This window comes from Lichenostomus cassidix, chromosome 18 (assembly GCF_008360975.1).
Source record: "Lichenostomus cassidix isolate B80296 chromosome 18, HeHo_3.0, whole genome shotgun sequence".
Classification (NCBI taxonomy): domain Eukaryota; kingdom Metazoa; phylum Chordata; class Aves; order Passeriformes; family Meliphagidae; genus Lichenostomus; species Lichenostomus cassidix.
Genome location: NC_139498.1, coordinates 6,041,413 through 6,062,012, shown reverse-complemented (window position 1 = coordinate 6,062,012; position 20,600 = coordinate 6,041,413). Strand labels below are relative to the sequence as shown.

The 20,600-nt window shown below is 56.2% G+C and overlaps 2 protein-coding genes across 3 annotated transcripts; both read left to right on the top strand.

Moving 5' to 3' along the window:
- Positions 1-134: 134 nt before the first annotated feature.
- Positions 135-7,517, top strand: FADS6 (fatty acid desaturase 6). Of its 2 annotated transcripts, none has more exons than XM_085077710.1 (7): positions 135-2,313; positions 2,563-2,915; positions 3,652-3,818; positions 4,053-4,233; positions 5,045-5,232; positions 5,781-5,960; positions 6,865-7,517. In XM_085077710.1, the coding sequence occupies exons 1-7, from the start codon at positions 2,276-2,278 to the stop codon at positions 7,012-7,014; spliced, it is 1,257 nt and encodes a 418-aa protein (XP_084933836.1). In that variant the 5' UTR covers positions 135-2,275; the 3' UTR covers positions 7,015-7,517. The 2 variants fall into 2 exon arrangements, with proteins under 2 accessions (XP_084933836.1, XP_084933835.1); XM_085077709.1 differs by having other exon boundaries at positions 2,560-2,915.
- A 2,512-nt stretch (positions 7,518-10,029) lies between these two features.
- Positions 10,030-20,129, top strand: FDXR (ferredoxin reductase). Its single transcript, XM_085077708.1, has 12 exons — positions 10,030-10,412; positions 10,768-10,865; positions 11,995-12,090; positions 13,055-13,177; positions 13,674-13,787; positions 14,300-14,401; positions 15,681-15,788; positions 16,003-16,087; positions 16,708-16,916; positions 17,197-17,368; positions 17,813-17,986; positions 18,668-20,129. The coding sequence occupies exons 1-12, from the start codon at positions 10,382-10,384 to the stop codon at positions 18,796-18,798; spliced, it is 1,443 nt and encodes a 480-aa protein (XP_084933834.1). The 5' UTR covers positions 10,030-10,381; the 3' UTR covers positions 18,799-20,129.
- Positions 20,130-20,600: the final 471 nt, after the last annotated feature.

The following is a 20,600-nucleotide window of genomic DNA, read 5'->3' as shown; positions in this document are numbered from 1 at the left end:
GGGGACAAAATTTGGCCTTCCCAGGGGCTGGGCTCAGTTCTACGGGCAGAGAGGGTCAGGTGAGGACAGTGGTGGGGGTCTGATTCCCGTGGGGGGGTCTGGCAGATGCCTGGGGAGGCAGTGGGGGCTGCATGTGAGACCCTCACACTGCCCAGGGCAAGGGATGGCCACAGGGTCAGCAGCTGCTGGCCAGAGCTTGCTGCTCCAGGGATTATGTTGATCCCCTCCAGCTGCCCTGCTGTGTGCTGAAGGATTTCTGAGTCTTACACATGTTTTGCCTGCTAAATTGGAGGTGTTTGTGTCCACAGTGCAAGGACCAAGTCAGGGTTTGCTTTGATCCCTAAAATCTCAGCAGGGTCAGGGGAATTGTGTGACTTGGCCTGTGCATGGTGGGAAATCGGATGCAACTTGAGGTTTAAAAGTTTCTTTTGGAAATGGAGCTCTGTAAGGCAGCAGATATAGGGCTACAATCCTGAACCTGCTGACTGTCCTTACAGCTCTCCCTATGCTTTCTGGTCTGCTGTCAGCACTGTGACTCTGACCTTGGCTGTACACTGAAGGAAGAAACTCTGTCTGGGTTCAGCACTTTTCCTCAGAAGCCCAAACTCAGTCTCTCCCATGTGGTTTTCAACCCCCTATTTGTTCTCTTCTCCCAGGTGGTGTCTGGTCCTGGTGGCAGCACAGAACTGAGTGATGCCACATGCCTGCCTCTGCCTGTGCCAGCTGCAGTGGGATCCTGATGGACCACGATGGTCTTGGATATGTTTCTGATCCCCACACCTCCTCCTCCTCCTCAGCTGCCACCACATAACCAATTCTGCCCCATTGTGCAGTGGCAGCTCCACCACTGCTCACCCTTGGCCCTGTCAAAGCACCCTCAGAGCAGGGCTCTCTCCTGCCACCCTCCTGCCACTGTCCCTTGTGGTGACAACCAAGGTGAGACAATGAAGGTGTCTCTCAGGAGCAGCCTTGGCAGTCCCACCCGATGTGCCTTTGGGTCTGACACCCACCTCCCCTGGCCTGGCAGCACCCATGGGCTCTCTCCTGGCCGTGGGCAGGTGACAAAAGCCATGCTGCACACCAGAATGAGTCACTGGCTGGGCTTCAGATGCTGCTGTGACTCCTCAGTGCCCCTGGCTCTAGAAATGGTCTTTCCTAATGCAAGCTCTTACAGTGGAAATGAAACCTCAGCAGGTCTCTGATGCACTCTCAGCTCTGACCCTTTTGCAGGAGCTGGGATTTTTTTTTTTAATTGCTGTTAATTTTTTTCCAGAGGATGATGACAATTCCCTGGGGTTTGGTGTAACTTGGGTGTGAGGTTTGCTTCCCTACAAATTGCTGCAGTGATGAGACTTTACTGGAGGAGCTGAGCCCATCCCACTTTGGGGCTGGGATACCCCAGTGATGGGTGTTGTTTGTTGAAAATCCATAGGGATCTGATGGATGTCAGTGTTCATTGAGGTTTTAGTGGATCAGTTGAGCAGATTTGGGGTTTGGCAAGGAGAAATAACAAAGCAAGAAGAAATCCAGTGCCACAGCGAGGAACAACGGGATTTTAGTTTTCCTCCATAAAGAAACAGGGCTCAGGAGGTCCTGGTCTGTGCAGGGGCATCCCCAAAGCTTTTGGATGCCTGCGTTTGGGTGAGGAGTCAGGTGGCAATGATGGAAAATGGAGGAAATTCATACGGAATCAGGTCAGAAGGGATCTTGCGGGGGTCTCAGCTGGGTGCCAGAGCTGCTGGGGACAGATTTGGGGTGTCGGGTGTCCCTGGGCTCGGTGTCCCCCCGGCAGAGAGGAGGGTGCCAGGCAGCTCGGCGGCAGCAGCAGCTTGAGCAGGCAGGCACAGGCAGCCCCTCCTTCCCGCAGCCTTCCTTGCTGTGGAAAAGGCCGATTTTCTCCCCAAAACGCTCCCGCGTGGGACAGGCAGCGTTTGCTCCCTCTCCCTGACAGAAGCGAAACCCTATCCCTGCCCTCAGCGCTCCGCTTGGGTTTCTCAGGGCTATTCCTGGCGCTTGGCTCCTTCGCCTCCAGCGTTTCCACTGCCTCTCTCCATCTTTTTTCCACTCCTTCCCTCCTCCGCTGCCGTCGCTTCCCTGCGCCCTCGCCGAGCGTCCTCCCCACGGCCCGGCTGGCACGGCTGCTCCCTGAAATGGGCCACCAAGGCGGATTATTGCCATCGCTAATCTGCATTCGCCCTCCTCCCGGTCCTCCCCTGCTCCTCCCTTCTCCAAATCGCAGCCGCACCGGTGCGCGGAGCAGCCCGGCCAGCCTGGAATGGCCAGCGCCGGGAGAGCCACCGAGCCGGGGCTGCCGTGAGTAGGGGGCTGTGGTGGCCGGCTGGTGGCCAGGGTGTCCCCGTGGTGGGAGGCTGGGTGGCTGTCCGGCCGTCTCCGCTGGCTGCGTCCCCCTTGGATTGTTTATTTTTTTCCATCCCTGCCCTTCCCGTGTCCTTCGGCGGCAGCAGGAGCCGGGAAGCCTGTCCGCGGTGGGTCGGGGCGCTGGGTTGGTCCTCTGGGGATGAGCATCTGCGGGTGACACCCTGCGTGGCCTCTGCTCAGCAGGGAGATGTCGCTTGAGGATGGGGACCCGGCGAGGCCGAGGGGACAGCAGGTCAACGGTGAGGTCAGTGGTACCCCCCGGCTCAGGGGGATGGGGGACCGCTCGCTCCAGGGCACGACAGCACCTGGTGACAGTAGGACAGAGGCGATGGCAGAGGGCTGGAAGCCGGGGCCAGCTCTGGGTGACAGGGACGTGACCCCCGGGGAAGCCCCACAGCGAGCAGGGCAGCAGGAGGAAGCCCTGATGACCGAGCTCTCGGAGCTGGTGCAGAAGGTGGTGAAGAGCAGCAGCTGGTGGGAACGGCACGGTGTGGACATCAGCATCCTTGCCTGCAGCTTCCTCCTGCTCCCGGCAGGTAACCTGGCTCAGCACCCCCCAAACCACGGCCAGGGGAGTCCCCAGGGGTCCCACTGACTCCTCATGACTGTTTTGTGCTGGGAGCCTGTTGGCATCCATTGAAGTTGTGACAAAGCCACAATAACTCCTTCACCCCAGGACTTGGGGCACTCTGACCCCACTGGGGTGATGATGACACTTGGGGGGTACAGCCTGGGCTGAGGGGACAGTGGCACGTGGGGTACAGCCTGGGCTGAGGGCATGGTGCTCAGGCAGCACAGGGGGTGATGTGCCCCACAATGGGACAGGGAAACTCTGGTGGTTTGGGTGGCAATGGCCCTGGCTGTGGTGGGTGCAGGGGGACACGGTCAAGCGTGGGTCTAGGTGGCATGGCTGAAAAGCTGGGACCTTTCCCTTGCTTTTGAACTCCCTGGGGATGCTGAAATCCTGGCAGAGCCATGACACCAGTGGGATCCCACATCCCAGAGCTGTGGGGTGGGATCAGGCACCAGCAGCACCCCTTGCCATCCTGGCTGGAAGTGGCCAAACCTTCTGCACAATGATGAGTGTGGCTAGTCCAGTCATGGGGGTGGTGAGGAGGCAAACTCTGGCTTGGGTAGTTTAAATACCTGTAACTATGGCTGAAGAACAGGTTTAGGGCTGGTGTGTTTGGGTGTAGCAACACCTCCAGCCTGGCTCAGAGGGCTGCAGGACATGTGCATGGCCGAGCTCCTGCCCGGCTGGTTTCTCCACAGGGTTCCTGTGCCTGCGGTCAGCCCAGGCCATCCCTTTCCTGGTGGGTGTCCTCACCCTTGGTGTGGTGCATCACACCCTGACTGTCAAGGGCAGCCACCTGGCCAGCCACAATGCCTTGACCGAGTCCAAATCCTGGGGCAAAGTGTGGGCTATCTTCTTCATCGAGGTGAGTGGGGCAAAAACACCCCATCAGCACCTTACCATAGTGGGGGTGGTTGGAATGCTGGGATTGGTTTCTAGTGCTAACTCTTGGAAAGTCCATTTCCAGACTGGTTTGGGGTCTGTGGGGTGCAGAGCATCTCCCCATGGTGCTTTTTTATGGTTCCAGAGCATCTCCATGGGTTCCTCCCTCACAAACCCAACCCTGGCACCACAACTTCTCCTCTCTCTTCCCTCCTAGCTCTGCTCAGCTTTCACAGTTGAGCAGGCCACCTACAACCATGTGAAGATCCACCATGGCTACACCAATGTCATCGGCCTGGGGGACTCCAGCACCTGGAAATTGCCTTTCCTGAACCGCTATGTCTACATGTTCATCGCGCCGCTTGCAGTGCCCATCTTAACCCCTCTGGTTGCACTTGGTATGTGTTCCAGGTGCCTTGGCACAGGGTGCAGGGTGCAGGGAGCTTGGGACTGCCCAGGTCTCTTCCCACCCAAGGGTCCTGCTTAGTTTGGAGGCAGCATGTTAACTATACCAGCCTATGGTGGGACACTGAGCTGCAGGAAAGGCAGGAAATGCTGCACTTGCTTTGGATATGACATCTAATTTCTGCTGGTGCTGAGAAAACACTTCACCTTTTCCTATGCTGGATGTTGAAAGCTCTGGCAAAAGCCATCAAGAGCCTGAAGCGCCCCAAATTCACTCTGCTTTAACTCAGACCCATGGCCATAGTGGGGTTCAGTGTCACATGTGGGTCTCAGGCTGGTCAGAGCATGCTGTGGGGTGTTTGGTGGCTCTGGGTGAGGTGGAGGGGCCAGACACAAAGAGCTGGGGCAGGAAAAGTGGTGGCTCCAGGGGAATCATGGTGCCAGGAAACAATGAGGGAGAAGAGCCCAGAAAGCAGTAAGAGGCTGGGGAAGCAAAGCCCTCTGGGCAGCATGACCCAGCTCTGGGCAGTGCCAAATGCATGGACAATGACTTGGCAAATTGTAAGAAATGAAGATGCATGTGAATCCCCTAAGTGATGATGCTCAGTTGGATCTGCTGCTCTGGGGAGGCTCTCAGACCTGAAAATGAGCAGTTCTATAGAGTTTGGGCCAGCCTGGAGGATGGGGAAAGTGAGTCCATGGGCTGGGCTGGGCTGTGGGGTTATTGGCACACTGGGCAGCCTGCTGGGTCAGCAGGGAAACATCAACACCTCTCCCATGTGCTCCCTCCTCTTCCTTGTGCAGATTTATTGAGGAATGTGGAGTGGAAAGCAGCTCTCCGGACCCTCTGCTGCATGTTCTTGGGGTTTTACTGCCATTACTGGCTCCTGCTCCATGTCTCAGGCTTCCAGTCGCCGTGGTCTGCCCTGCTCTGCATGCTGCTCACCCGCTCCCTCCTGGCCCATCCCTACATCCATGTCAACATATTCCAGGTAGAGACCTGAAGCTTCAAGGTATTCCAGCAGTGCTGGAGACAGCCCAGCCACCACCCAGTGCTGGTGACAAAGCCCTGATGCTGCTGGCTGGAACTCGTGTCACCCTAAGGCGAGTGGGCTCAGTTGTCACCTCCCTTGTGTTGATGCTGTCACCAGAAGGATCAGGCTGGTGGTGCTGGGTGGGAAGTGGTGGCCCTTGGAGAATGTCAGGGCAGATGAGTGCAAAGGGCATGAGGAATATGTCCTCTGCAGTGGCTGGCAGGATGGGGAGGGCTGTTATAGGTGGTGTTACAGGCCCTGGGATGGGGAGAAGCTGGTGGCTCAAAGTGTGGATGTATTGGGGGAACAGAGCCTTGGGAGCTCCTTAGTGGCTCCATGGACAGACAAACACAAGATGGAGTAACTTTAGGGACAAACCCAGCTCTGGGGCTGGCGGGAAGACCCCAAAATGTGGCTCTTCATGCCCAGAGCTGCCATTGGCTCTGCTGGGAGGCCACTGGAGAGGTGATGGGTGCCACAGGGTGCCTACCCTGCCTCTCCCACAGCACATTGGCCTCCCCATGTTTGCTGCTGACCGCAAACCCAAGCGGATCCACCTCATGAGCCTGGGTGTCCTCAACCTGCCCCGCAACGCTCTCCTCGACTGGTCCTTCGGCCACTCGCTCATCAGCTGCCACGTGGAGCATCACCTCTTCCCCAGCCTCTCTGACAACATGTGCCTGAAGGTGAGATGACCCCTCAGGGTGGCTGGGAGGCGACGTGGGGACAAGACATCCCTCTTCCCCCCACCTCCTCTCCAAGACCTCTCTGCACTGCTCTCTGCTGTGTTGGAAACCTCTTGCTGCTTTGCAACAGCCCTTAACCCACCTCCTGCCATCCCATTCCTGTTTCTCCTGGGTTTCTGCTCCCTGCTCCTTCTCCTGGTCCCAGTTCAAGTCTGCAGCAGCCTTCCAGCAGTCCAGGATCCTCCCAGTTATTCCATTGGGAAAGTACCCCAGTGTTGCGCAGTCCAGTTTTTGGCTCAGACAGCATCCAGGCAAACCTCCTATCATTTTTGTCATGCCCTTACTTGCTGCTCTGAGGTGTGGGATGTGTTCAAAACATGGGCTCTGAGCACTGGCTGGGCTGGAGGGGATGCCAAGGCAGGTCCATACACTGCCCTTCAGCACAGGATCACCACTCAGTTAATGTTGTGCTCTTGTTTTCAGAGCCCTTTGCTCGAGCTCACCGAGCTGGCAGGATCTGCCTCCCCCAAAGGGGTGTGTTGCAGGGAAGGGGTTAATTAAGTCTGTGGCAACCTCCCAGTGCCATCATGGAGCTGGCTGTGTGGGCACATGGGGACAACGATGGGTGTGAACCATGAGCATTCCTGTCTGGCTCTCATTAGAAGCCTCATTAGGGCATCTCTCCTAAATCAGAGCCCTACAAAGGCGTTTTGCCAGGGTGAACTCCCTGCACTGCTGCAATTGGAAACCACCTTCTTCTTAATTTTCACAGCAAGGATATTACAGCTGGTGCTGCCTGCTCCAGCCCAGCTTTGCACATGTGGGATGTGTTTTCTGGGCACTTTTTGGGGATCTTGTACAAACACCAGGGCATCCTGCACAGAAGTTGCTTTTGCCTTTGCAGATCAAGCCCATTGTCTCCCAGTACCTGAAGCAGAAGAAGCTGCCCTACAACGAGGACACCTACAGCTCCAGGCTCCAGCTCTTCCTCCAGAGATACGAGGAGCTGATGGTCCATGCTCCCCCCATAACGGAGCTGGTGGGCATCCAGTGAGGACTGCAGGGGCTGCAGCACTCGGGGGGCTGTTTCCCACAGGGACCTGCAGTAGGGATGGTTTTAGCAGGACCAACACCTCCATGGAGCCATGGCATAGGAAACATCCCTCCTGAAATCTTGCTTTTGGCTAGAACACTGTGCACGGAGCCACTGAGAACTCCCCCAGACACTGCAGGGGGAGAGCCAGGTGGTGCAACACTGGGGATGGAAAAATTGAGGTCCTCCCACAGCTATTCCCAGCCAGGGCTTAGTTTTATCCACTCTGCTTTCACGCTTGGGGAGATGAAACCCCCCTGTCTGTGGGGGATGTGGCACCACATCCAGGACATCCAGGACTGAGAAGCACCAGGATCTGTAGGATGGAGCTGCAGCTGTGTGGTTGGGGTCTCAGGGAAGGGGTGGATGGTGGGGAGGGGGTTGTCACTGCTACTTGTGCTTTGCCTGACTTTGGGCTAAATCAGTCCCTTCTAGGAACAAAGATTTGGCAAATTCAGCCTTAACACTTCGGGGTGGATTTTCTTTATTTTTGGGTTTTGTTGCTGGAGGAAGACTTGCTGGTGTCCTGTGGTTATCCCAGGATAGGGCTGGGGAAAAGACCCTCACCCCATGGGGGTTGTCTGTATTGGGTGACCAGAGGTGACCCCAGACCTGGTCACTGCTATGGCAAGAATTTATCAGGGGAGTTATCTGCCATAAGCAGGCAGGTGTCCAGGGCTTGGGAGACTTTCCCCATTTAGGGAGGGTGAACTCTGCCCTCTGTGCTGCTGCCAGGGGCAGGGATGCTCACGTGGCTGGTTCCAGCCCCCTCTCTGATGCTGTATCTGGCTTTACCAGAGTGTTTTGCTGTCCCAGACCTGCAGGACTGATGACAAAGTCCAGCCCAGTGTCACAGTGGGGAGCTGGCAGCAGACAGGGTAGCTGGCCAAACTGGGACCAGTGTGGCTTTGCTCTGAGCCTGGAGTTTTGCTTTCTGATTTGACCCCTCCTTCCATCAGGGCTGGACCCCCACAGTGGGGATTTATAAGGCTCCACAGGTAAATGTGTCCCCAGGCACAGGAATGCTCTGCCCTGGTTCTGGCCCATGGCAGGGTGATGGCTGCAGCAGGCAGTCTGTGCTGTTTTCCACCCTTTTTCTTCCACCAAATCCAGGAATATCCTCAGATCCACTGGAGAAGTGTCCCTGTGTGGCTGCTGTGACATGAGGCTGGAGCTGGCTGGCCAGGGTGTGTTTCTGTGTAGATGACACAGACTCAGGACAGGGAATACTGGCCCTGGATCCATCCAGTGTGACCCTTTGGCATCACAAATGTTGAATTACTGATTTATCCTGGACTGGGGCCCAAGGGATGCTGATGCACTGATCTGGTGGCATTGTCACCTCTATCCAGGCCCATGTGGGTCATCGATCCAGGACATTATGAAACATCCAAAGGGCAAATTCTCATCCTTTGAGCATGGGTTAGACTGGGTTTGTATGTAGGGGAGCAGCTGGAGGGGTTTAGCCAGACCAAATGTCCCAAATGCTCCCCAGAACTGTCCCCCTGCCCCTCTGATTCATCTCTCTAGTTGAGCATCAGAGCTAAATTAGGCTAAAAGTGAAAAATTATCCTAATTCCCAGCTCCAGCGAGGGGTTGAGGGTGCATTAAAGGTGTATTTGGCTCAGGTAGGGTAATCTCAGCCTCATGAGGTCCTGCTTGTGAGCACAAAATGCTCTTTTCCCCTCTCCTGCTGCAAAGAGATCAGCCCCAAATATTCTGAGGTATTGGTCAGAGCAACAGCCCCTTTCCCAGCTGGGTTTCATGGATGTTGTTTAAAGCAGTGCCATCTAAAGGCAAGTGTTTGCAGGTCCCTCAGCCGGTGGGAGATGGCCAGTGATTTAGGAAACAGGTGGATTTTTCCCTATCAGAAGTGGTGGATACAGAAGTTAATGGGGGAAAGGGAGAATTCTGGGGAAAAGGAGGATTCCAATCCCTGTACTTGGAACGCCCCAAATTTAAACCAATTCCTTTTGTGGATGACATCTATGATGATATTTGTAGACTCCAGCCTTGCCTCTCTGAGCAGGGGCTCAATGATTGCTGAGCTGATCTGAGGATGAGGGTTTGGAGCTGTTGGAATTCCTGGTCCTCTCCACAACCCCCCTGAAGGAGTGAGTGCAGAGGGAGGCACAGAGCCAGCTGCCACTCTCAGTGTGCCTTTGCAGAAAGCCATCAACTCATTTCCAAGACCAGGAGTGGAAGAGTGTGGGTTTTATGACCCGTGTTACAGCCAGGAGCCGGTTGTAAACTCCTCATGGTCTTAATTGCATTTAAAAAGCCCCGTCAAATCTCGCCTGCATGTTCTGGCATCTGGCCAACTCTTAAATGTCTGCTGGGCCTGCTGAGTTGATTTTTCTGGCTGGTGTATTGTGCAGGGGCTGAACCAAGATAGGATGGGCTGCTCCTGCATGGCAGGTGTGAGCACCAGCCTTTGAAATGAGCTGAGTGATGTGGATTAAGGAGGAAATAAAGCAGAAACCATGGGGACGTTGAGGCAGGAGATCTGTCAGCAGCATTTATCCACTGCCTCTGGCATGAATGTTTTACCCTTTATCGAGGGATGCTGTGGGTTTATCCTGGCAGGAGGCGAGCGGCTGCGCATTGGATGGTTAAAATCAGTCTGAGCATCGGTTTCCCCCGGTAGACCTCGGCAGCTGGTCGCTTTTGGGCGATAAACGGACGCAGGCAATTAGCAGCATCATGATGATGCGGCGGGAGCGCGCCGGGTACCGCGGAGGTCTCACCATAGAGAGCGGCTGCGCGAACGGTCGCCACGCGGCCGCTCCTTCTCCGCCTCTCTATGGTATTACCTCGTTTCCGGTCAGCCGCGGAGGAAACGGCGAGCCACCATTGGCTGTCGGGGAGGGGGCGGGGCCAGGCAGCAGTGGAGGGGCGGGGTTATGCTAATCAAGACACCGTTCCTCCTCACGATTGGTAGGCGGAGAGGAGGGGCGGGGCCTGGCCGGCGAGGGGCGGGGCCTGGGCCAGCAGCGGGACCCGGCCCGGGGCGACACGTGCCTGGGGGGGATCGGGACAGCCGGGGGGACCGGGACTGCGGGCCCGAGGGGCTGCGGGCCGGAGGGGCTGCGACAGCCGCGCCCCGGAGGCCCGTGATCCACCCCCGGGCAGTGGGAGGCGCGGGGCCCCTCGGACCGGCACCGGAACCCCGGTGTGCGGAGCCGGGGTCTCGGTTCTGGCACTCTGGGGCAGTTGACCCCCCCCCCGGGCCGGCCGTACGCGCCAAGGCCGCTGTCCCTGACCTCGAGGCGTTTCCGTCTCCCCGGTGCGGTACATAAGCCCGGCCCCGCTGGGCTCCGCTGCGGCGATGGCCGGCGCGGGGCGACGAGCCGCGCTGGGTGGGTGCCGGGCTCCGGGCGGGGGCTGTGCCGGGCTCCGGGGAAGGGCTGTGCCGGGCTCCGGGCTGCGGGTCCGGGAAGGGCGTGCGGCTCCGGGAGGCTGTGCGGGCCGGGGAAGGGCTGTGCCGGGCTCCGGGGAAGGGCTGTGCCGGGCTCCGGGAAGGGCTGTGCCGGGCTCCGGGAGGGGCTGTGCCGGGCTCCGGGAGGGGCTGTGCCGGGCTCCGGGGGGTGTGGGGTGGGGGGGTGTGGGGTGGGGGGTGTGGGGTGGGGGGGTGTGGGGTGGGCGGGGGCTGTGCCGCCCCGGCAGGTGGCAGCTCGTGTGGCTTCACGCCCTGCCTGTCGTTCTCCCCCGCAGGTCTGCGGCGGTGGCTGTCCTCGGCTGCCCCGGCGCCTCGGGTCTGCGTGGTGGGCAGCGGCCCCGCCGGCTTCTACACGGCTCAGCACATCCTCAAGGTACCGGGTGCGCTCTGGCCGCGGCGGAGGGCAGGGAGCTGCCCAGCGAGGGAGGCATCTCTGTGCTGCCTGGCTCTCAGCTCCCTGTGGGGTGGTTTAGTGGGCTCCTGGCCCTGCTTCAGCCAGGCCTGTGTTGCTGGGGGGCTGCTTGGTCAGCCCAGACCCTACAGGGTCCTCCTAGGGCTCTTTGGTTAGGGTAGGTACTGCTGCCTTCATCCCTGCCCTGCCCCTGGGCTGTCCATTCAGGCCTCAGGTTGGTTGCTGCGAGTTCATCCCAAGTGATTTTTCTAGAATCAAATAAGCAGCAGGGATCTGTCTTGCTCAGAGCTGTTGTCACCCAGCAGAATGACATTAACTGTGTGTTAGAAGTGGATATGTGGGACCTGCTCTCCTCCATCCTTTCTGAATTAAGACACACAGGTGATGCTTTACCTTGTGTCTGCAAATTCCAGTGCTCTGGGCAGTCAGGTCTCTTGGGAAATGAGACCTGAACACGGAACTGGGCTGCTGGCACCCTCCAGAGACAGAGCAGCTTAACCCCGTCATTAAACTCGTGCTGTGTTGTCTCTGGAATGTGTTGGAAAATAGCTGTTACTAAGCCTCAGGGACGAATTTCAGGGCTGCTTAATCTCGGGAAGAGGCTGACTCAAAATACAAGATAACAAAAGCCTTGCAGCCAAACATCTGTCTCAAGCTCCGACCCTGAGGTGATTCAGCTCAGGCCATCTCAGGGCATGGGCATCTCTGCTGGGGACTGGGAGATGTCTGGCAGGTCCCCCAGCAGCCAGGGTGCTGCACTGGGAGCTTCCCAGCTGGCATGGGGGCTCTCTGGTCATTCCCCTGGGTGTTGGATACCTGCCAGGTTGGTGTGGAAGAGGAGCTGAGGGCTGGGTAGGGGGATGGAGTCACACAAGGTGCACTTGGTGGTGGTTGGGGTCACTCTGAGCTGGCAGTAGCAGGTGCAGTGTCATCCTGCTCATGGAAAAGCCTGGAAGAGGCTGTTTCTGGCTGTGGGATGTTGGTGCAGCCCTCCCTCCTGCTCTGTACTTCCCCCAGCAGCAGATGAGTGTTGCCAGGCCCCTGTGACCTTGCTGTCTTCACCCCTGACTGTGACTTTCTTCTCCAACAGCACCACGGTGGGGCCCTGGTGGACATCTATGAGAAGCTGCCTGTTCCCTTTGGGCTTGTCCGTTTTGGGGTGGCCCCAGACCACCCCGAGGTGAAGGTTGGTGCTGCCTCCTCCCTTTACCACAGTTGACAGTGGTTTCTTTGTCCCTGGGCAGTTTATGCCAGCAAGATCTTACTTCTCATTGCTGCTGCTGTTTGTCCCTCAATCCATTCTGGGAACACACAGATCTCCTGATGGGGACCATGGAGTTAGGCTGTAGGTGCTCACCTGCACAAGGAAAAGTTAAACCAAGGATTTCACCACCATTTTCCTTTGCCTTTCCTTTTTCAGGGAGTTGTACCCAGGGGTATCTGCTGTGTTTGAGCTGGGGTGGACGTGGTTGGAAGGGTAGGATACAGGAGATCCAGGCAGAGTAATATCTTGTGGATGTTTCCTCTAATCCCTTGAGATCCTAAGACCAAAATGCCTGGATCCCTTTGTGCTGAGAGAGGAGGAGTGGACATAAGAGATGTGTGCTTGGGGCCATGTCTGCAGTATGATGGTATCTGTCCTGTTCCCAGGCTGAGTCCAGCTGGAGCTGCAGGGGTGGGAGTGGTGGTTTTGCTGTGTAGCCCTGATCACTCAGAAGAAAAAGGTCTGGATGCCATCCTGCCCTGCATCCTCTCTTGAGGAGGTGGCTTTCAGGAAGGGTTGAGATGAGAGGCTGGTAGAGAGGGTCAGGTGGGCTGCAAACCTCACTTTTGGGAAGGAGTTTTCCCCTGCAGTGGGGTTTATTCCAAGGGGCTGAAGGTACTGGAAAGGTCCTCTCCTCCCCAGGTGGGTGCAAAATATGGACTTTCCATTCACAAAGGGTGGTGGAGAGAGTGCCAAGTCACAGCAGTGCTTATCTCCCTGTGAGTTATCTCCGGCTGTTGGTAGATAAGAGTCTCAGAATAACTTGACTGGGATAAGGCGGTGAAGCATCTCAAGGCTGGAGGGGACGGGAACAGGGATCTCCTGTCAGCTTAGCCCTTGGCCCTGGCTGTGGGACATAACTCCAGCTCTGTGATGTCTCTCCCAGAATGTGATCAACACCTTCACGCAGACGGCGCGCTCAGAGCGCTGCGCCTACTACGGGAATGTCACCGTGGGGAGGGACGTGACAGTGCCGGAGCTGCAGCAGGCGTACCACGCCGTGGTGCTGGTGGGTACCCATCCCCTCAGTGCCCCAGGAGTCCTGGGAAAGGTCTGCAGGGTTATTCCCCCCTGGGATCTTGGGAGGAGTGTTTGGGTGAGGCGTTTCTGGGTGCATTGTCACCATGGGAAACTCTTCCCGGCCTCAGGAGAGCTCAGATGCTCCCAGGCTTGCTCAAAGCCTTGCAGGGAGCACCTGCAGCAAGTGCAGGTCTCTGAAATCCAATCCTCTGAAATCCAATGCCTATTGCAGCCCAGCATGGATTTTTCCCTCCTGCTCAGTCATCAGCTTGTCATGCTCTGCCTTGGCCAAAGGGGGCCAAATTTGGCTCTGGAGCCCAGGGTGATGAGGTGGATGAAGCCCCTGTGCTTGGGCTGTGTTTAGCCCCTCCATTGAGTATCCCAGCCATGTAATGTCCCTGGCAGCAGCTGGAAGGGGAGATTGGCATTTTGGTGTCAAACCCTGCACATGGTGACATCTCTGGCTGTTTCTGCTCCCTCCTCAGAGTTATGGTGCTGAAGACAACCGGGTCCTGGGGATCCCAGGGGAGAACCTCCCTGGTGTTTACTCAGCCCGAACCTTCGTGGGCTGGTACAATGGGCTGCCTGAGAACCGGGATGTGAGTACAGCCCTGTGCTTCCCTCCCCTTCCTCCCATCCTTCTTCCCATCCCAATGCAGGCATTCAGCTCCAGATTAAGTCCTGAAAGGCCTGCAATTGGAAAAGATTAGCAGGAGCCATGTTAAATCCTTCTTAGATGGTAGAAATGTGAACAATTTGCACATCAGTGAGAGCGGATTAGCTGTCTCTGCACGTTGGCAGCTCATTTTGGCAGGGCCAGATGGGAACCTGTAGGGGTGATGCTCTGCTTCCTGAGGAGGCTTTTTGGTCAAAACAGATTCTGCTCCCAGGAGAGCAGGGAGAGTGGGAAGAGGGATCATCTGGGGTGCCTGGAGCGGCTCTGTTGCTGTGTCTGCCTGGGGAGGAGGCTGGTGTGGAGTTTCCCCATCTGCATTGCTTCTTTTCAGGGCAAAGAGGGGTGGAAGGGAGTTTGGGTGGCAGGAGCAGGTCTAGAGGGCTGGACATCATGAAGACCATGTGGATTCTGTCACAGCTGGGTCTCTCCCCACAGCTGAAGCCTGACCTGAGCTGTGAGACAGCACTGATTCTGGGTCATGGCAACGTGGCACTGGACATTGCCCGGATCCTCCTGTCCCCTCTGCAGCTCCTCAGGGTGAGTGATGAGTGCTCTGCACCATGAGGGCAGCCCTGGGCCCAAATTCCCTACCTGCTGGGTAGGTGCTGCTTCCCACCCTTCTCAGCCTCCTCTGTCTTTGGGATCTTCCCCAGGGAAGGCTGTTGCCTCTAGGGTGTCCCCATAGAGTCACTGTCTGCAGGGAGTGATCCAAGGCTGTGGCCATGCCACAGGGTGATGCTGCAGAGCCCTCTGGATTGCTCTGCTGGTATCCAAAAAGTTGGAAATGGAGCATCATCCCTTGCTTTCCCACGAAAAGCAAAAGAGGAGCCACTTTTCCTCTTCTGCCACCAAACCCAAAACTTCTGTTGGGGTTTATCTTTTTCTGCTGGAGCTGAGGGTAACAGCCTGGTTTCTGCTGGTGGCACTGGGCAGACTGGTGGACCTCATCCCAATGGACAGCTGGGAGCTGGTGTGTACCAGCTGCTCCATACAGCTGTTGTCCCAGATGTTGGCAGCAAAGGCTTTCCCTCTGGGAGAAATGCCATGAGGTTTGTTACAGCTGTGTGACAACTTCTGTATTAATATCTAAATTAAATTAAAAAAAAAAACTAACTTGGAGTCACTCCCAACCAGTGGCTAAAGCCAGCTGGGAGCAGTGCTGCAAAAGACATAGGACTGGAATGAGTGCCAGGGTGGGCAGGTAGTTCCCTGACAGGAATGTTGGTCTGGAATGGTTTATCCTGGTTACCTGGTGTCCCTCTGTATTTTCTCTGGGAAAAGATCTTGCAATCTAGATAAACACACACATGATTGAAACAGAGCACAGGATTCCTGTGAGGTGCCAGTGCTGAGCCCTGGCCATGCTTGTGCTTGTGCTGGAGCTGCCTGGGGCAGGCAGGTGGTGATTTGAGCTGTGGTTTGCAGCAGGTTTCATCCAGAGCCTGTATATATATCCTGATATCCTGAGCTGGGAATTCACCCAAAAGCATCTGCAGGCACCTCAGAATGGAGCTCCCTGGAAGGCTTTGCTCTGTTAGCCCCAAGGTCAACCTGCTGGGTGGATCCCCCGAGGCAGTCACGGGGTGCTGGCTCGTTACCTCTGGTGCATTATGGCCTCAGAAAGAACATTCAGTGATGAGGGACCAGCTGTGCAAATAGCTCTGTGCAAAGGGAGATGACTTGTTTCCCGTCCTCGCCTGGGCTCTCTGCATGCACAGCCAGCTTTTCTGCTGATTTTTCACCTTCAGAGGCTGTGCCTTCCTCCCAGCTCCCTCCAGATCTGCCCTCATCCCACTCTGCCGTCTCTGTTTTGCAGAAGACAGACATCACTGACAGCTCCCTGGCAGCTCTTGCCTGCAGCAAGGTGAAGCGTGTCTGGCTGGTTGGGAGGAGGGGACCTCTCCAAGTCGCTTTCACCATCAAGGTGAGGCCGGAGGTGCTGCTGTTTCCCAGAGTTGAGCCCCAAAATGCCCATCCCTGGTGGGGAGAAGAGATTTGGGAGTGAGTCTGGATCCCAGGCATCCTCCTTCCTGCACCCATTTCCTGGCTCCTAGCCTGGACTGCTGAGGAGGGGGGTCTGGGGCTGTTGGATGACCTCTCTGTGCTGGAGGTAACATCCTCCTGCCCACAATTCCCAGGAGCTGCGGGAGATGATAAACCTGCCTTGTACCAGAGCTGTCCTGGACCCTGCTGACTTCACAAGCCTCGAAAATGCTGTTAAAGGTGAGGGAAGTGTGCCTTGCTCCTCCAGACAGGGACTCACCTTGGCAGGCGAGTGTCCAGGAGTGATCTGGAGGTGCTCAGAGTGTACATCAGAGAAACTTTTGCCCTGTGCTTAATGCTTGGCTCATGAAAGCTCAGTGACCATGGTGTGTCACGTCCTCGAAGTCCTGGGAGGCACCAAGACAAGGGAACATTGTGTATCTCTGTTTGTGCAGCCGCTCAGTGCTTACACTCTGAGTGATGAGGGCAGGAGACTCAGGAGGGCTGAAGGAACCTTGCAGGGGAGATTCCAAGGCTGTTGATTTAAGAGCTTCCTGTAGACCTAAAAAGAAAACATTGAGTTCAAGGGTGTCCAGAGACCTGCTCTTCTCCACAGGCTGCTGCCTCCGAGCACCAGCAAGACAGTAAATTTCAGGCTTTGATTTGTGTGTCCCACTGGCCTCAAGCCTCAGGAGGTTCCCTGGTCACTTTGACTTGCAGTTTGTCATCTCAGAGGTGCTGGACTCCCACTGACATGACAGACTCACATACTGACACTGCCCTGACGTGGCCTTGGCCCCGTGCTGTGTCCCGAGGGGCTTTTGCTGATTCTTCTTGTGAAGATTTCTCTCTTTTCCTAGATGCTCCCAGGCCCAGGAAGCGACTGACTGAGCTGATGATCAAAACAGCCCTGGAGAAGCCTGGGGAGAAGCCAGTGGAGGTGCATTCAGCAGGGGCAGCAGCCCCCCGGGAGTGGGGGCTGAAGTTCCAGCGCAGCCCCCAGGAAGTGCTGCCCAGCCCTGATGGGAAGAGGGCGAGGGGTGTCCGCCTGGCCCTGACCCGCCTGGAGGTACCAGGGTGGCTGGTGTGGCCTTGGGGAGGCTGGGATGGAGCAGGATGCTATTGCATCCCTTGGGAATCTCTCCAAAGACAGCTTTGTGTTCTCTGTCTGGTTGGAGTGGCCTCTGGTAGGCTCTTGGGGAATCTGGTACCTCCAAGAGCTTTTCCCCTTCCAAAGGGAGCTCCTTCTTTGCCTTTAGCAAATACCCAGGGATCAAAGATGCCAAAAGGGATTGGAGGGCGCTGCTGCTCTGCAGTGGTCATCAGCAGTTTCTTCCTCCCTCTCTCAGGGCTCGGGTGACTCTGCCAAGGCCATTCCCACTGGAGATGTGGAGGAGCTGGAGTGTGGGCTGGTGGTCAGCAGCATTGGCTACCGGAGCCTGCCGCTGGACCCAGCCGTGCCCTTCGACAGCCAGCGTGGGGTGATCCCCAACAGCTCGGGCAGAGTGGAGGGTGTCCCAGGTCTGTATCCACAGGGATTTGTGTGGGGTCATCCCCAACAGCTCGGGCAGAGTGGAGGGTGTCTCAGGTCTGCACCCACAGGATTTGCATGGGGCATGTCAAACACAGCTGGTGGGTGGGTGGGAAGCTCCATTTGCCAAGGGCATGGATATTGCACACCTTGGAGAGTGGAAACTGAGGAAATGAGGTGCCTCTGTTGGGGTTAAGAGCTGGGCCATCTCCATCTCTTGCTAGGGGTGTCTGGTTTAGCATGGGAGAGTTTTACTGGATCCTGTTACTAAAGTGACACAGCCCATGCAGCTGCTTAGTGCTGGTCTGCAGGTTCACAAATTCCTGCCACAGCACCGTCCAAGGGTCTGTTCCCACTGCCAAGGTGGAGAACAGGGCAAGGACTTGTATCCAGGAGGTTCCAAGGCCACGTGCTGACCCCATGTGCTCCTGCAGGTCTGTACTGCAGCGGGTGGGTGAAGAGAGGCCCCACAGGTGTGATCATCACCACCATGAATGACAGCTTTGACACTGCCCAGTCTGTGCTGGAGGATCTGCAGGGGGGTGTGCTGGATATATCCCCCTGCAGAGAAGGCTTCAGGGCTGTGGAGAGCATCCTGCACAGCCGAGGTGAGTGTGAGGCTCTGTAGCAGCCAGCAGGAGGGTACAGTGCAGCCAGACTCCTCCTGGATCCGTGAGGGAGCAGAGTCTGAACCGTGGGAATGGGTTTTGCTGCTGTTTCGATGTTCCAAAGCCCGGGGAGAACAGGACTTGCATTCTCTCAAATATCTGTGTCATTGCTGAGGTTAATGACCACTTTCTGGGAAGGCCCATTAAAAGCAGTACAGACCTTGGGTAAAATGTCACTGTCAGCTGCCGAGACAGTGAGCTATTGCTCTTGAGTGGTTTTCCTAGTAATCCTTCCAAGCAAGTTAGGGGAAAGATTAAAATGCCCAGGAGAGTAATTTGCTGTAGCTGTGTTTAAAGACATTCAATTAAAGTGTGTGTGTGTGTTTTGCCTCTTAAACTGTCTGAGGTTTAACAGTGAACTGGAACCATTTTGTCCCCTGGGGTGGTTTGTGCTCGCCGTTGTTACGGCTCGCAAAGGTCTGACTGATCCAAACCGACTGGAACCTGCCATCCCTCTCCTCGTGGCGTTAGAAATTATTTCTCCTTTGCGAGGCTGAGCTCTGACACCGTGTCGGAAAAGGGCAGCTCTGCTGCCACATCAGGGCCCTGCCAACGGGGAGGTGAGGCTGAACTTGTTCTCACCTGGTTAAGTTCTCTCTCCCATCTCTCCCATCACCCCAGGGGTCCGTCCTGTTTCCTTCTCGGACTGGGAGAAGATCGATGCTGCTGAAGTGGCAAGAGGCAAAGCTGCTGGCAAACCCCGGGAGAAGATCGTGGATCCTGCGGAGATGCTGCAGATCATCGGTCACTAAGGCAGCAGTGGTGGGCAGGTGGCACTGCTCCAGTGGTGCCATCCTGGGGCAACACCAGTGGGTCATGAGCAGAGCCTGGGAGCACAGGGCTTGTGCCCAGGGCTGGTGGTGGCTCCAGAGGGGTGTGTGACACTGGGACCTCTCTGGTAATGATGAACTCTGAGTTCCCAAAGTGTCAAGACTTGAGGCTGCTGGCTGGCCCTACTTCCCTGCAGCCAGCTGCCATTCCTGGGGGTGATTCTTATCATGTCCTTGAAGCATTAATGAATCATGCAGTGCAGGTAAGGGGAAGTATATGTGTACCTGGAGGACTCTTGGACAGTCACTTTCCCACTGCAAATCATGTGGACAAGCTTCCCTGTGTCTTGCTGCCTCCCTTTTAAGCCACAAGCCAAATGGCTTTGTTGCCTTGTCATTTGTGCCAGATCAGGGATCTTTTAATAATGATTGTTTTTAAAAATAAACCCTTCCATGGAAGCCAAACTGGACCAGCTGCTTGAGTCTGGCTTCTTTGTCCTGCCACTGCCTTAACCTCGGAGCAGCTCCCAAGTGCTGCAGCTCCTGGGATGTCCCAAGGCAAGGCAGCTCCAGGTGCTCTCCACTTGGGAGCTCCATGCAGGCAAAAAAGGGCATTAATTTGCCTTCTGCTTCCTACAGTTAAGTTCCAGCAGAGCATGGGTTCTGTCTTACGGGGTGGATTGGGATAACAAGCATGTAATTGCCTTGTTCCGGATCATGAGGGATCCTGTGTCCATCGATACCTGCCAATGCTGACTGGTGCAAGCAGTGCCTTCAGCCCTTTCTCTCCTTTCACTGGTGGGGTTATTTTTTTGGCCTGTGTGTTTTGAAGCTTATTAAATGGTTCTCTTAGCCCAGATTGCCTACGGTGACGGTGTCAGGTTTTAAGTCAGATTACAAGCCGTGAGCTGTAATCTCCTCTTTATCCGTGGCGCAGGGGCAGCGTCAGCAGGGCCCCTTCCCTGGCTGTCCCCAACCCCCCCGTGCTCCCTGCCAGAGCACTGCAGGACTGCAACCCCTCCTCTCTGACCTGTGGAAATGGTGACAGTGGCTCTGTGATGGAGAATCGAGCCAGAGCAACCTCCACCTCAGCCCAGCCCTCTCTCATGCCAGACTTGCCCACAGGGCACTATTCTCCCACCTCATCTCTGTCTCGACTCAAGGAAGGGAGACCTCTGACTTCTCCCTATTTTTCCCTTTTTCTCTCCCATCCTTTTCTATTTAAATCTCATTTGCAAGCTCATTAAGAAACTCAGGAAATGTGATAATGGGAGCTCGTACTCAAACGAGCAATAAAGCTTTTGTGGAACAGCTGCTTGTGTGATGTGGCTCTCCTTACGTCTCGCGGCTGATGCAGTCCTAATGCTGAACTCTTGAGCAGGAGATTACATCAATGCTGGGTTCCGAGGTGAATCAGAGCTTTGGGAAGGGGGGTGTGGAGGTGAGGGGGGCTGCACCCACCGTGGGGAGCAGCAGTTCAGGTTGACAGCCCAGGCAGGAACGTGACGGCAAAGGGGTTATTGTGGCTGCGTCAAATCTGAAGGTTTTTGGGAAGAGAGGAGACGGCTCTTCCCCAGGGTTTTCTTCCACATCGCCTTGAATGTTGATGCCAGGGTGATTTTGTAGCCGTGGTAAAGGCCACTGTGCTCACACTGAGCCTGGCACACGGCTGTTCCCAAACTGAGGGTGCTTCAGGCTAGTTTTTGGGCTGTGGTAACAGATTAACGGGACTGTCTGTCCTTGCTGAGCTCAGTGACCTTGCTCAACCCTGAATTTGGCCAAGG